The 16,439-nt window shown below is 45.2% G+C and overlaps 1 protein-coding gene across 1 annotated transcript in view; it reads left to right on the plus strand.

Moving 5' to 3' along the window:
- Nucleotides 1-16,439, plus strand: part of LOC6595478 (protein Star) — a 32,449-nt gene that overhangs the window by 9,067 nt on the left and 6,943 nt on the right. The window contains exon 2 of the mRNA XM_002020614.2: nucleotides 9,921-11,034. Within this exon, the coding sequence (XP_002020650.1) occupies nucleotides 10,005-11,034 (1,030 nt within the window). The 5' untranslated portion in view covers nucleotides 9,921-10,004. The remainder of the gene's footprint in view (nucleotides 1-9,920; nucleotides 11,035-16,439) is intronic.

The following is a 16,439-nucleotide window of genomic DNA, read 5'->3' on the forward strand; positions in this document are numbered from 1 at the left end:
CTGCTCTCGCTCTTCTGCTCTCCCTCTCTCTTCTGTGCTTTGCACTTTGACTGACATTTATTACCATTTGTGCGCTGCTCTGGGTTTCCTGGCGCTTTTGCGATTTATGCAATGCGCAGAGCAATCGATGAACAACAATGGCGTCCCCCCAAGGTACAGTACAGCCAAGGGGCACAGGGTCTGCGTGTGAGTGTGTAAAGGGAAAGGATGAGTGGGAATTGTTTGGGTTTTGAGTGGAAATTGGTGTACTCTCTGTGAAGGGGAGAAGCTTTTTGAAGATTGAAGACTGATTTTTTGGTCAGAATATCATTCCAAATTAAAACCTACTTTTCAGAGAACAGTTCTTTGCACATAGATCCCTGAACACAAAGAAAGATTGATCATGAAACCCACTTCCTTCGTCCTGCTCATTTGAATTTTCCTCGGCTAAAAGCATTTCCTGGTAAATCCCTGGCATTATCTTTGAGCAATTCCTTTATTTGAAAAATCAAAAGAAAAATCTGAAATGTCATGCTGCACTCGTATTCAGGCAACAACGTGGCATGCCGCACCAGCAGCAGCGGCACCAGCGAACGTGTTGCAAACAAAAAGCAAAAGAAGTGCACATGCAAACACTGGCCTGGCCCCGGCCCAAAAACCATTCGGATCGCATCGCATCGGATCTTTTCATTTCCATTTGAGGGGAATTTTCCACTTGAGTTTTTCCTGTGTGGACCCATTCATGCATACCAAAGTCCCTCTTCCGTTTTTCGGTCCAAAAGAAAAAAAAGAGCGACATGTGTTTGAGATGTTGTGGAATGGAAGTGACTGGAAGGTGGAGGAGTAGGAGGAATGTGAAGAGTAAGGGGAGATTTCTGTTAAACATAATCTCAATTTTCATTTTTCACCTGCCGCCTGCCCGCATCCACTTACCGCTTCTCCCTCTTCCTCTCCCTCTCTCGCTGTCTGCCTGCCTGCTTGCTGCTTATCAGCGGCAAAACGGGCAACAATTTGTCTATTATCGGGTCTGGGCCAATTTTCGGTTTTCTTTCCATTATTCTCTGTCTTTCTCCTCGTTCTCTTGTTTCTCTTTTGCCGCTTGCCGGGGCTGCTGCTGCTGTGATAAATGTCCAGAGTCGGTAAATCCGCTCAAGCCTGATTAAGTGAATTATTATGCCAGCCTCGGCTCGGTTCCTCTCTCGGGATCTCTCTCTCTATCTCTCTGGAAGGCTACTCTCTTTGCCATTCGTCATGCATGTGCAGGCACACGAACAGCAGCAGCGCTGCAGCAGAAGCCACGCATCAACATCAACAGGAAAATGCAATGGCATCTATCGAGGCTTGGGATACCCTTGAATATGGATTGCCATAGAAAACATATATAACAGGAATTCCTCAAGCTTTGTTGAAATGTATTGAGATATGTCCCCTGGCATAAATATTCGCTTTTGATCAAGATTAGAATTCACTTTAAAGAATTGCAAGCGATTCCTTCAATCATTTCATAGAAAACAACATACCCTCCGCAGCAAGCATAACCAGAAGCAACGGCACTCATCAAATATTGTTTATGTTTCACACACGCACACACATTCGACTGGCGAGAGAGCGATGCGTTGCGATGCGATGCGATCCGAGCCTCTCCCGACACGCACATTGCACTCTTTCTAATCAGCCGAGCCATGAGCCGAGCGAGGGAGCGCTTGTTGCATTTGTACCTGCTTGACCTGCTGTTCCTTCGTGCTGCCTCTCCCTATCCCTCTCTCGCACTGTTGCTCTTGATCCATTTTCATTTCTATGCATTTTGTGCGTGATGCTCATTACGCATCTCTCTCACTCTTTTGCTTTTGGATTGTTTTTGTTTGCCGTCTCTGCCGCTGCTTCATTGAGCTTTGGTTGGCTGCAGTCACGTCAGCTGAAACAGAAGCGGCAGCTGCTGCCGCTGCTGGAGGAGGAGGAGGAACACCCTGGAAGTGTCTTGGAAGCAACGTGGAAGTGGGGAAGACGTGGAAGGGGGGGTACAAATTAATATAACGTTCTCTGATTCCATGGAAATGCGAGTACGCGCTAGCAATTGACGGTAGAGTAGAGATCATGTGAAGTAGATTATGGTCTTGAGTTTAATGGCGAAATTATCCAGAGAAATTGCATAATTATCAAGAGCCAGCATCTTGGCATCTGATTTAATTTGCAGTTAACTTGGAAAGAAAAACACATATGTAGCTCCCAGGTCCCTGGTGGGGGGCGGGTTTTGTGGAAATATGGAAAATGTTTATTGCTAGTTTCAGGAATATTTACGAAGGCCTTTTTCCCGGGAATATCTGAAAGTCCCCCCGGAAAGAAGAGTGCTTTGAATATCACTGAATCATCATAGATTGACGAAGGAATAATAATTCGGGAGGTATTCTTACCCAAAAATATCAATCATTCCTTGACCGGGTTCTTCTTCAGTTTATCAAAAAATTCACATCTGAAAAAGTTCTCATACTTTTCTGTACCTAAAAATAACCTCGAAAACAGTTTTTCTGTTTCCAATAAATTAGAATTTTAATTGGAAATGCATTTGAAATTTCTTCTCTAAACAAAATGTCATTGTGGGGATCTTGGACCAAAAACAAAAACAGAAGCAACTTGAACGAAATTAAGTTCTCAACAAAGTCATAACGAATGGAAGTCTATTGATGAACGAAAGGAATCAACGGATAGCAATCGATTGGTATCAGACCCCAGCAAATGGCGGCACAGCGCACACACAGAGAAAGTAAACAATCACGAGGCTGAGGCTGGGGCCGAGACTGTAATGCCGCGTAATTGGCCAACTAACTCCCACAATTTTATTGCCTTATTCTATGGATGGCCATAATGGCCATAAATTTGTGGGCTATCTGCGCCACTAGCAGTGGAACTTTAGCTGCATCCTGCCTCAACTTCTCGGAGATTGTGTGGCATGCAACCCCAGACACGTCAACTTCTCGTTAAGATAAGGCACAGCCCAAGGAGCCAGAGGTTCCTGCTTCGGGATGGAAATCAAAGTGGAAATTGTCGCATGCAATGCACTGTTTCGGGGTACGTTGACGTCTGGAGTCCTCGGCCTGTGGGATCCATGCCTGGGAGTCCTGCGCGCTTTTGGCACACGCCATCTGTCGTCCCTCGGGGGAACCCAACCAACTGCCAAATGCAGTGAAGCCTATCCTCTTGAGGCCTCCTGCTGCTACTTCTCTTCTTTTCCTCTTTTTTTGGTAATAAATTACCAACATGCAAAAGGCGAAATGCAGCAATAAAATAGCAGCAGTAGACACATTTGCCACGTTCTCCCCCGCCCCACAACTTTACCCTAGATTCGCGTCCCTGCTGCCGCTCTTTATTTGGCAACTTTCCAGCCCCAGCCCCGCATTTCCCCATTTTTGTTTTTGTTTTATGTGCTAATTTACTAGAACGACTTGCTGAAATAACTGTTGGTGGTTACAGGACGAAGGGCGGTGCCTCTGTGGCCGAAACTCCTACGAACCGACCGTCGCGACGGACGCCTTCGGCACAAACAATTAAAACGCCGGCGACGAGCGGACCGACCGATGGACGGACGTTTCTCCGATAAACAAGCCAAGATAAGGCGGCGACGACGACGACGACGACCACACAGGTCCCACCACACACCGAACCGAACCGACCCGACCCGAACCGAGGCGAAGCGACGAACCCATTCGCAGGTCTCTCAAGACTGCAGCAGCATATGCTACACATTTGGTCAACAGTTTTTTGTTGTTGCTTTTTTGTGTTACCAATAAATTTCCGAAATACTTACCTTCTTAGCGTTAACGTTAACGTTAACGGTTACCTGTGTGGCCGACACGAGAGGGCGAGGGGCGAGAGCGAGTGCATGGCAATTTTTTCATTAGCGCTTTCAGCAAAAGAGCTCTTCGGGGTAGCTGCCGGTCCTCTAAGTAGCCCTCCAGGAAGGTGTGTTCCCGTTGAAGGATGAAGGTCTTTGGTCTTTCGACTTTTCGGTGGCAAGCAATTGCTGCAATTCCTGCAATTGGGAAAATTTCAACAACTTTTTAGTGGTCTCTGCCACACAGTCACACAAGAGAGAGGGCAGGGGGAAGAGTTCCATAAGAACAATAATGGAAAATGGAAAATAATAATGAAATGGCGGGGGATTTAAACTGAATCTAAATTGAATATCTTTCAATTCTTTGGAGTATAAATAGAGTAGTAGAAATGTAGTAGGATAAGTAATCTTTTTTAAAGAAAATTCCATAGTAGAACCATAAATAGCCACCTAATTGGAGCTTTCACTGTGCTAAAGATCATTAAAATTAATAAGAAAGTAATCAGAAATGATTATTAATTAAATTATTAATTATAGTTATCACAGATCTCTAGATCTATTGATAAATGATCATTCAAGACCCCAAAAATAGATACGAAATGGAAAAATGGCCAAAAATAAAAACTGTTTCGCCATTTGGGATACATTATAATGGCTATAGCCTCTCTTTCTGGATATCTCTGGCAACCCTCGCTTTTTGGCAGTAATATCCCCAGCAACCCATCCAAAACCCATTTCGTAATCAACATCATCGCCTCTTCTTGGATCGCTCTTCATTCCAGAGTCCAAGACTCGAAGAGAATGTGGCAGCCGCAGAAGAAAAAAAAACGTAGAAGAATTCCTCCGTGCAACGTGCAACGTTCGTTGGGCTGTTGTTGTTGTTCGCTGGTTTTTTTAGAATTGCATTTTTATTGTCTGCCACTTTGTTGTTACCAATGTTGGTCGCCGCCTGCCGCCTGCCTCTGCCTCTGCCTCTGCTGCTGCCTGATGCCTTTTTGTATAAATAAACCATATGGTTAAAAGCGTAGCAGAATAATTCTACGAGCGCCTGGCCTGCCTCTTTTTTTTTGTGTTTTTGTTTGTGTTTTTGTTTTTGTTCTTCTTACTCGACTGCCCATCGTCTCATAGGCATCGTCTCTTGTCTCCCGTTGGCCATCATCGTCGTCCACATCGTGGTTCTGTTTCTCTGCTGCTCCTAACTTCTTTTTCTACTCTGGCTCTGTGGCTCTGTAGTTCTGTTGTAGCCGTGTGCTGGTTCGAGATGGGATGATGGAGTTATGCTTCAGTGCGTTTGTAAATGTTTTATCAAAATGTCTTGTGCCGTTCGCCGTTCCTTGCTATGCCCCATGCCACTCTTACAGAGGGTAGATGCAGGTATTTTGGTATTTCTGTACCATAAACTATATGAATTCCAACTGAATTTCATTATAAACCATGTCCTTGGGAATGATATGAGAACTTGGAGAGTTTGCGAGCCGTAAAAATGAACAAGAAAAGATCAGAAAAGGATCGCCTAGTCCTTGGAGGCCTCGTTGGGGAATAAAGATTCTCGGAATCAATATAAAACCATAAATTTGGACTCAGGACGCAGTCCGTACTAGGTCCATAGTTATGAAAAACATCGCCACTTTTCTGCTGTCTACATAGAAAAATCCCTTACCCTAGATTGTTGTTTTCTTTTCCTTTCATTAAGAGAGTATTTCCTTAAATAAGTCTCATCTGTGGGTCCTCCCATTCGATCAGTTTTCGTAGCTTAACAGGGTATCCCCATAGTCGCATCACTCTTGCCCGCATCATTCGTTAGAGCTTCCCTCTCTTTTTGTATTTGTTTTTGTTTTTCTGTTGTGTTGTTGTTACTTTTTGTTACATTTTCTACGTCCATCGCATTTTACGATCATTAACCGCAAAACATTATTGTGGCATGTTCTCGCTCGCTGCGCTGGTTCCTCCACTGCTGCCACACCACTTCTGCCACTCTGCCACTTTGCCACTTTGGCACTCGGTTTGCCTGCTGTCTTGGTTTGTGCCACCTCTGAGCTGTGCTCACCTTTCCTTTTGATTTTCCTGGAAATTGGCCTGCGCCACACAAATGTGCTGAAAATTGGCGGGGCCTGCACCTCCTCCTCCTCCTCCGTCGCCGCCCCAGCCCACGAGAAGACGCTGCCCATCCTCCAAAAATTGTGTTTGGTGACCTCTGAAGAGATGGCGCCGCCCTGGAGGTTCCTCTGCTGCTACCGATGATGATGATGGGGGATTAGGGATGGGGGGGATGCTGTTGCCAAGTGAACAATTTCCCAGACAGCAAGCAGACACAACAAAAAAAAAAGGGGGGAAGCAAAGGGGGCAGCAGCATCAATGAAAGCGCACACACAAGATATAGATACAGTGCCAGAAACAGATACATCCACATCTACATCTGCAGATATATAGATGCAAAGATACACATCCGTGCGGCTGTCGGCTTCCTCTGATTTTATATATATTTCTTTTTCTCTTTCTCTTTTTTTATAATCGATCGATTTCATGCGCTGTGCGACAAGCCGTAAATCACACGCCAGACACAGACGCATCCACAAGATACTTTATCTATAGCAGACCTCCTCCTCCCCACCATCTCCTCTGTCCGTGTCTTGTATTTCGATTTCATGGCGCTTTAGCGCGTACAGCGCACCACAAATCAAATGCCATCTCCAGCTAATTACTGAATCAAAATCACATTAAACTCTTCCCCAAACTTGGCCCCCGGTCGGGGGCTGGGGTCTCCTCTGCCGTCTTCTGTTGTCTTCTGCTGGAAATGCATCTTAATTGTTCCGAATGGTCTCCGACGGCGGCTTACAATTGTTGGCCATCATCAAATTTATTTGCCAGAAAGTGTAGAGAATGCGATTCAAAGTTTGAGCCACGTGGGAAACTTTTTTTGTTTTTGGGGGGAAGAAGGCTAGGGGAAGTGACCAGAATTGATATTCCAAGCAGAATATTTCCCATAAGCGAACGGATACATCCAGTGCTAATGCTAATGGAACTATGGAATGGAACAGCATTTAAAATAAAGCTTAGGAACTGTAATACACCTTTCCATTACTGCAGATTCGTAAAATGTACGAATATCCCCATAGAAATATTGCTGTAAAAATGTTCCATAAGCGAACGGATACATATACTGCCAGGGGAACTGTGGAATGGAACAGAAGATAGCCAAAATCTCTTCGGAATATGAAAAATGAATGTAAAATTGAAAGGAAAGCCATGGATGTGTAATACTGTGGTACTTCCGTGGAATATCTGTGCAAATGTTTCCATAAGCGAATGGATACTCTGTCAAATGGAGCTGCGTAATGGTTTAATTGGTTCTGAAGACTTTTTGCCTGAACTGAGAAATCTGTAAACCAAATTTAGATTTCATGTTTTTGTGTCAAAAAAAAAACATCTCCTAATTGGTTAATAGCTACCCTGGCATCAAAATGGATATCGATTAAATGGGATACAGCCCTGAGAAGGCAAGGCTTTGGCTGGCAACCCACATGCCTGCCACAAGTTGCAATTGCAACAAGAAGCAGCAGCAGCAGCAGCCGGCCTGAGTTATCTTTAAGAAGGGGTTCCATTTAGATGCCTCCTCCTTGCCTGGATGATCACATTCCAAGAACCATATCGTTTAAAGAACGCACTCGAAACGGGGTGGGGGAGGGGCACGAAGTATCATTAAAGCAACAGCAGCCGGGCATTTAATCACAGGTTCGTTCTCTCTGCTGCCTCAGCAGTCGCGGCTTTGCTGGGGATATGTTTCAATAAATTCCAAGCAAATCAAAACATACAAAACACATCCCAGCTCCAGTGGAAAGAGGGAGAGGGAGAGAGCGGGAGTGTTGCGGGGAATCGGAGAATCTGAGAACTGGGCGCACGCGTAATGGCTAATGAATGCGCGAATGCCTTGCGGCATCTCCCCACATAAGTCAATGTGCAACCCAGAGAAACACAGAGACGGAGACGGAGAGGGAGACGGAGTGGACTCCTCTCTCGTTGATGGTCAGCGATCTGTTGCTGCAGCCTTGCCCTTAGCGCAAAAGGAGCCCTGCCCAAGAGGCAGCAGCAGCAGCAGCGATATGGATGATATGGATGATGATATGCTGGAGTAGAAGGAGGGTAAGCCAGAAGACGTTATGGTTCATAAAGCAAAAACTACAGAAGGCAAAAAATTGCAAGGGAAATTGGATTTAGGCTCAAATGAAAGTGGGAATACTCTTTTCGGAATATGGAGTTGTATTTGGAAAAGTGAACTTTTGAACGATGAATAATGTCATTCTAGGGTTAATAGTTTAAGAATTCTTTCAGAATTCGAAATCTAAGTTCTAAATCCAAGTTTTTTTTTGAGCTAAATTTATAATTATTTTGTGTCCTTAGCATATTCGGATCGGATACTCATTTGGAGGATTTATTGTGAAAATTAGATTTAGATTCAAATCTTTAAAAAGTATAGCATTTTGGGTACCGCTTCCTTCAATATTTTAACGGTTTTTTTGGGCATGGAATAATACCATAAATGGAAATTTCTAGGTTCTATAACCTGTACGAAAGTTGTAGGGCTAAAAGATTCCTAAACGTTTTCCTAATTTATCCTTTATTCCGATCCTTTGTTGTACAAATTATAGTCTGCCGATCAGACATTCGACTACTTGTCGAATCTTTTCTATCTGTGCCTTTTGCTCTCTTTTCTCCACCGCAAATCTCTTGTTAATTTGTCAATGCCCTTTACGCAGGGGAAGGGCATGCCTTAAGACTGCGAGAGAGAGAGAGAGAGAGAGAGGGGACGAGACAGGCGGCAACAGCCGCCAAACATTGGGAGAAACATCTGCTGCGCTCTGCCGCTGTCGCTGCCGCTGCCGCTGCCAGGGTCTCTGCTGCCAGTTGATGAACTCGATTCCACTTGCTTGCCGTCTCGCTTGCACTTTTCAAAGCATGGCTTCTCTTCCCCCTCCCCTTCTACTACTTCTGCTTCGTTCGTCTGTTGCGCAGGCGCACAAGTACACACACACACACACACACGCTCGCACATGAAACGGCTGGCACTCACTCCCCCCTCCCTCCCGTGCTCTTCACTCAACGATCGGCTTGTTCCCTCTCTGGGATCTTCGCTCTCTTTCGTTCTTTGTGCATCGTCTACAATGTCTTTGATACCCTTCGCAGAGAGAGCGAGTGAGAGAGAGAGGGGAAGAACCGAAACCACTGTGAAACAATCAATCAAAAAACTGTCTTTTTGAAAGCAGTTTTCTTTGAACGTAAAATATTTGAATATTCCTCCACAATTCGAATCGAAAATCTATCAACTATTCGGTGTATCGTAGACCTCAAAGGGTATCAAATGGTTCGGTACGTTTGTGGTAATCCATTTATAATTCTCATGCCTCGCTGCAATGCATTTTTCACCCCGCTTTGGGCCCTGGCTCTACTCCACCTCACTCACTCCTTCCTCGTTCCGCGCTCCCTCTCTTTCGCTCTTGTGTTGTGTCTTTTTTAATTTGGTTCACAAAATACCTCGCGTTGTTGTTGAAATTCTTTAGCAATCATTCCGTCTTCTTCTCCTGCACTTCTGCCTCTCCGGAGAGTCTTATGTGTGTGTGTCTCCCTCTCTCTCGCTCTCTCTCTCTCTCTCTCTCTCTCTCTCTCTTTCTTTTGTCTGGCAGCAGTCTCTCGATTTTTGACAGGTGGTGGAGTTTTGTATTCAATTTCTTTTTGGAGCGACTTTTGCTCTTGGGTTCGTTTTTGGGTTCTGTTCTTCGGTTCTTCATCTTTTTCTTCTTCTTCTTTTTTTTTGCCTATTCATAAAAATGAAAATGTGTGGCAGGCAGACAGCACAAGGAGCAGAAGGTGGAGAAGGAGCGACAAGGGTGGGCAAGGGGGTTGGAGGGGGGTCTGAAAGAAGGACCAAAACGCAGACAAAAGATTGCCCCAGACAGCAGACATATGGAGCGAAGAGCAGAGCACCACAGATGAAGGATGCTGTGGGTCTTCCATGCTCGATTTTCGATTCTCGATTCTCATTCCTTAGTTCAATGCACTCTTTGAAATTAGTTTTTTGTTTCGAGACTAATTGGATTCTCTTTTCTCTCTCTTTCAGTTGAAACCCTGGCCAGGATGCGGCTCTAAGCGAGAAGGAGAAAATTCCCCCCGTCCCCCCCCCGAAGAGTAGAAACCAAAAGCGATGTCCAAGCAAGTGTTCTCGGCGCATCCAGCGCTGGCCGTGGAGCAGCTGCAGCAGGCAGAGCAGGAGGAGATCAGCAGCTGTAATCCTCACCAGCAGCAGCAGCACCAGCAGCGATCATCCACGGCGCCGCAGAGCAGGCGGCATGGCAAGGCCACGCCCAAAAAGTACACCATGAGCAGGAGCTGTGCAGGCGGAGGCGCCTCTAGCGCCCCTAGCACCACTGTCCATCAGCCTAAAACAACAACGATACCCGCCATCAGTAGTCCCCCGGAAGCGATCAGCAGAAAGACGCTGCCGGTTCGAACGAATTACGCGGCCGTCGATGACGACGACGACATCGAGTGCGAGGACGTGGACGAAGTGAACTTTGGGCAGCCCCGCGATCAGACCGAGACGGAGACGGAGACTAGACAACAAAACACCAAAGACTGCGGCACGGATGAGACGGATCACGTCCAGCAGCGGCACAAGCGGCATCCACACAGCAGCAGCAGCAACAGCAACAGTCGGCAACACCATCCGCAGCTGGAAGACGTTGGACGCGGAGCAGCAGCACCAGATGAGAGCGATCTGAGTAGCGTGATTAGCTCCCCGTCGGTCAGTACCGTGTCCTCGCCCCTGTCGACGCCCACGCGGCTGCCACAGGCACTGCAGCAGCAGCTCCATTGCTGCCAAAAGGTGTCCGGATCGGGGGCATGCATAGCCGGAGGAGCCACGCCAGCGGCAGCAGCTGGTGGCGAGTCCCGAGCGCGGACGCAACACCAGGGCCAGCACTCACACCGTCACCATCACAGTCAGCAGCACCACCATCACCACCACCATCATCATGCCAACGCCGCAGCGGGTTGTGCGGGCGGAGGAGGAGGTGGAGGAGGAGCTGCAGCAGCCAGTGGATCCTGCAACAAGAACAAGAAGCTCGATCCCCGGCTGAGTCCGTCGCCCTATCGCCAGCTATTGCCCATTGCACTGTGCCTGCTCTCGTTTGCGACAGTCTTTGCCACATTGATTGTCTACATGGACACGACAGGTGAGTGGCTCCACATCCATCCTCTAGGCAGATCTCCCCCTCCCCAGTACCCTCCCCCCTCCATCCATCCGCAAACCAGAGAACCTTCGCCCTAACTGTGTTTATATTTAAATTTGATATCTTTTGGCATATGCCTCTGGTGTGTTTTTTCTTTCTTTCTCTCGTTTTTTTTCCTATACCGGATGTAGGCTGTGTTTGTTCTGTCGATCCTTGGGATCCTTTGGGTTCCTTTCCCGGTAATGGGCACACTTTTGAGATTAGTTTACGCATCATCAACACTGTTCACTGTCCAATGTCCCTCTTCCCTTCCGATGATGCCATCTTTTGTCATAGATCGCTGCCAATCTCCTCTCTCCTCTCTCTTCCCGTTTGTTTTTTGTCGTGGGCGTGTGTTTAGTGGCAGCATTGTCTTGTGGCGCTGTGGCGCTTCCTGTCTGCAAAATCACTTGGCAACAGGCGCAGCTGTCGCTGTCCCCAAAACGTTGCCCCTGCCCTTCCAGAGACACGTGCTGCCTGCCACAAAGACAGCCGCCTCCACGTCGAAGGAATATCTAATTGCCATTCGATAGAGTGTGTGCTTTCAATGCTGGAAGGTCTGAAGTCTAGAGTGGAGTTGTAGAAACAGAACGCTTCCATATTATCACCCTAAGCAAAAAAGAATTCCACAAATGCGTGAAGGCAGATACAAACTGTATCTAAAGCTTCGATAAGACAAAAGCAGAAGATTATACGATTATGGGGGTGATATTTGTCTAGTATTTCCAGCAAAAGCCTTCCCTTGAATAAAGCGACAGAGAGACAACCTTGTCACTTATAGATCTGTAGATCTCTAGATCTCTAGATCTGTAAGTAAAAGATGACTCATCTCAGAGTCGTATCTGTCGTATCTTTTTAGTTAGCTAGATGGCCATCTATCCACATTACGAGTATTTCCAGATCACAGACAAAAACACACAATCTGTCGGATGAGGCAATTTCTTTTAATTCGCTAAAATACAGACGACAGTCGGCGGTCGTCCGTCGGTGCCAATGCCATGCGAGATACGAGATACGAGATACATCCCAAGCGGATCGAGTAGTACGAAAAAGTATGTACAAAATAAATTTGCTTAATGAAAGCGGAAAGCATTTTTACAAGCGAAAATTAGTAGTTGATTTTTTTTTTTTTGCATATGAAATGTGCTCTCTCAATGGATGGACCGTCGTGTGACTCATGCAGCCAAAAAACGAGTGACTAAGGGCCCAAAGAGGCCTAAGATACCCCGAAAGGCAGAGAAAATCAATGTCAGACCATTGATTGTTGTTGCAGCTGTTCAAAGTTCTTCGACTCCTCCTGCCCGGACTAGAGACATTTTAAAATTCCACTCAAGTGTTGGCAATTTTCTCTGTACTTCCTTCGGCAGGCCTGTCGCCTGCCTCCGGCTTCTTCCGTAGCGCCAACATTTCTTCGTTTTGTTTTGTTTTCTTTTCTTTTGTGTGGAATATTTTTGTCGGCACTGTCTGGAGAACTGGAGAATATGCAAATGCCATTCAAAGAATGGCAATTTTACAGTGCCATTTGTCAGCTGTGCCGCTCAGCTGATGGAAATGGAGGAGCTGGACGGCCGGAGTGTCGGGCAGTCTGTGGGCAAGTGCAACGGGGGAGGGTCTTCTCTTTACAAGGGTTCCATTTTCAAGTATTCTCCATCCAAAAGCAACTTTTCTTAATCTCAATTGTTCCATTCAAAGAGTTCAATTCTTAAAGTGTCTTTTATCAGTTTATATCGCTATAATCGTTCCATTTTCTTGATAAGATAAAATAAGATAAGATTGATAAACTCTAAGAATTGCTATAATTTAGATGCAAGAAAATACTTGGAATTCCACAAATTGAATGAGAGAAAACATTGACTCTTTTGAGTCCGAATTTCACTTTGTTCCAAACTTGAAAGTAGTATTCCATTGAAGGCCCGCCCTGTAATGGCCTATCTCTGGGACTTGCTTACCCGTATCGGTTATTACATGAGTTTGCCAGCACTCCATAGACCCTTGGAATGGTGAAATCTTAAGTCTTTGTTTGTCACCAGCGTTAACTCAATCAGTTGTGTGATGATTAACCGAGTGTTAACGAACCAAATGAGTGTCCCCCACATGCATTTGTTGCTCATTCGATAGGTATGCGTGACTACAGTTATTTGTTGCTTAAAGTAGAAATATTAAGAGTTTGTCCATGCCAATCGGTTCTTAAAAATTGCAGTCCACAAATTAGTTTTCCAGGCAAACGAACGATGTAGTTTGCAGGCATGTCGATGAGCCAACTGTTTTATGGTTCTGGTTCTGTTTCAATTTCTGGTAGTTGCATTTTTTCTGATGTGCAGCTCATTTCAAGTGACTCTTGTTTGAATTTCAGCAGACTGCAATAACGACATTCTTTGTCGATAGCACCAATCAGCACTTTCGGATGAGCGGCACATTCAGTATCTGGCTCGTACTCGAATGCGAGACGAAGGAATAACGAAAATAATACTTTGAAGAATCCCTCTCGATGACTTCTTCATAAATATATTCTTTATGTCTTTTTCATTCAGTTCCCCATGAAATTCGATATTAAAATGACCATTCCCAATGATTTCTTGTCATAAACGTAGACAGAAATGCAAAAATGTGGCTGGCTATTTTTCTGTTTTATTTTTTTGGTGAGGCATCATCAGATTGATATAAAACTGGTGCTACCCCGTGATGATGATTGCTGTGCTATAAATATGTCGTTTCATTTGCCGAAAGGGGTTATATATCATCCTCTTATTGGTCGATAATATACCATTCGTACTCCTCTTTTGTTTCCCATCAAAGTCGTCGCCACATCGACTAGACACACGACTGGGGGGGGGGAGAGCTGCCACTGGATCTGGACTTGGAGTTGGACTTGGAGTTGAAGTTGGGCGTGTCACATGTCCCAGACCCAGACCCAGACTCATTTTTATGGCTCATTGATGGCTCTATTAGGTTTATACGAGCGAACGGATTCATAAACAAAAATAATCGTAAATTAGCCAGGCATTCCTCCTCCTCCTTCAGCTGCTGGCTGCTTCTGGTGCTGCGGAACAAAAGCGACTGCTTATAAATTTAACACGTTCCAAGATTGGAGGGGACAAAGGTTGAGGGCGGCGAGCGGAGCTTTGTGGCAGGCCCAAAAATATTTCCCCAAATCATGCACTTGACACAGACGGAAACCCGAAAGAAAAATGATCCCAAAACCCCAAACCAAAGTAAAACGAAAATCCGTATCAAAGTGAAACGAAAAAACCCCGCAGCAAAATGCGCTTATTAAAATGACAAATTTGTCGGTGGTTCTGGAATGTGTGTCGGCTTCCGATCTCCGACCAAAAGTATTCCCCATCTCAAACTCCAACTCCATTCCCATTCCCATTTCCATTTCCCAAGCTGCCAAAAACCTTTTGGGCCCATGGATGACTCTTGAAAATCCCAAAAATTCCAGATCTCACAATTGGTTTTTCTTCAGACTTTTTGTGTGTGTTTTTTTTGTGCTGGCCTATGCGGTGTCTTCTCTTCTGTTTTGTTACACATGCCCTCGGCCGCTTTTCTACTTATTTTTCTGCCACCAAACCATTCTTTCGTTCACTTCTTTACTTCTTCAGAAACTGATGATGATGATGGTTAGAAGGGCCCCCAAAAAAACTACAATCCCTAGATTTGTTGTAAGCGTCACGTTTTGTGGACGGCGGACTGTTGATTGTTGCCATGACCCAAGCACTTTTGATGGTCTCTCTTTCTATCTCTCTCTGGGGAAAGATTCGGAATCGGAAATTGCATTTGATGTTTTGGCGGCAACATTAAATGCGATTGTGTTGTGCGATCCTTGATGGATAGTCTTGAAAAAGGATGAGCCTTTGGCTACCAAGAAGTTATGGAAATTATGGGAATATTCTTACACAATAAATGGTTAAAAATAATTATAATTGAAATAGAAATTAGGGGAATTACAACCGGATGTGGTTTAGAAATTAAAGAAAGAAATTCTTGAGAAAATCATTAATTCAATTTACGTTAAAAACTTAGACAAGTGAGGCTTGAAATGTTAAGCAGGTAATTAAATACAGTCTAAGAGCGGAAAAACGGTCCACCTCCCATCGAACTAACCGAGAGGCGATGCTGGATGACGTGCGACACGTGTGATCCAGGAATATAGTAGATTTACTATGAAATATGTTGCAAAAAATAAGGATCTGTAGAGAAGGAACGCATGAAACGGACTGGCCGAGAGGCGCTGCTGCATGACGTGCGATTGGGAATGATGGAATGAAATAATTGGACCCTCAAGCCTCAAATCGTGTCGATATCTGAACATAATCGGAACAAGGCAATCATGAATTGATTCTCGTGGAACCCTGGTTGTCCACCTCTTCCGCCTCTCTTAGGCGGAATGTCTGTCCACTCACAGAAGCTTTCACTGTATTTACTCGGGGTATTTGTTGTTTACGTTTCACTTTTGTTTTTTCTGTTTTTCGATTACATCCCCAGTGTCAAAAGTGGAGGCTAATGACACTGCAGCACCTGCAACCTCCCACCCCCTGGACAAGCAGCCAAAAGAAAAGCACGAGCCAAACAAGTGAAAAGCGGCAACGTTGCGTGGCATGAATGAATGATGGCAACGGCAACAGACCAACAGCCAACACCAACATCAGTGGTGCAGACATGGCAGCGAGCGGTGAACGGTGAAAGCCGCCGCCGCCGCCGTCAGCTAATCGATGACTAAGTAATCGCATGGCGTCGATAAGTAGGCTATGTTTGGATTATGACACAAAATGGTGCAAGCAGCGAAGGGGAGGCAGCGGCGGAGTGGCACAACCAGAAATCAGAATTATGTGCGGGGCGGCACGACACGTATTTGGGGTAGGAAAAAGGTATTGGGGCTATGCCTTACCGCCGTACGAGTACACGTGTATTTGACAGTTAAGATAAATGGTAATAAATTGATGGAATTCATGGAATTCGAATTGGGTGTTTCAAAGGATACGCGTACATTATGGGACTATGGAAAGATTTATGTACATAAATCATAGGAATATCAAAGGCATATAATAGAAAATCGATTTAGATAGAAGACATTTGAGAACTAGTCTCTAGGATTCCATTGGAATGGATATTTGAAGATGCGCATGCAAGGATTTTACCCGAAAAGACAGAAAAATTCAGAAGAACCGAAACTAAAGCCGATAAACATGTTTGTCCAATTCGAATTTCTTATTTCAACGAGTTTGATTCTTCTTTCCCAAGCGTTCCCCAGTGGAATGCCGCGTGATGCAGCAGCGCCTCTCGGTCGGGGAATTGCGCGTAGCCAGAGCGTATTTCTTGAAGTGCGTGACACCTCTTAAGATATTTAATTTCCAGTGCAATTTCTAGTA

The sequence above is a fragment of the Drosophila persimilis genome, unplaced genomic scaffold (genome assembly GCF_003286085.1).
Source record: "Drosophila persimilis strain 14011-0111.01,24,50 unplaced genomic scaffold, DperRS2 tig00000191-arrow-pilon, whole genome shotgun sequence".
Lineage (NCBI taxonomy): Eukaryota > Metazoa > Arthropoda > Insecta > Diptera > Drosophilidae > Drosophila > Drosophila persimilis.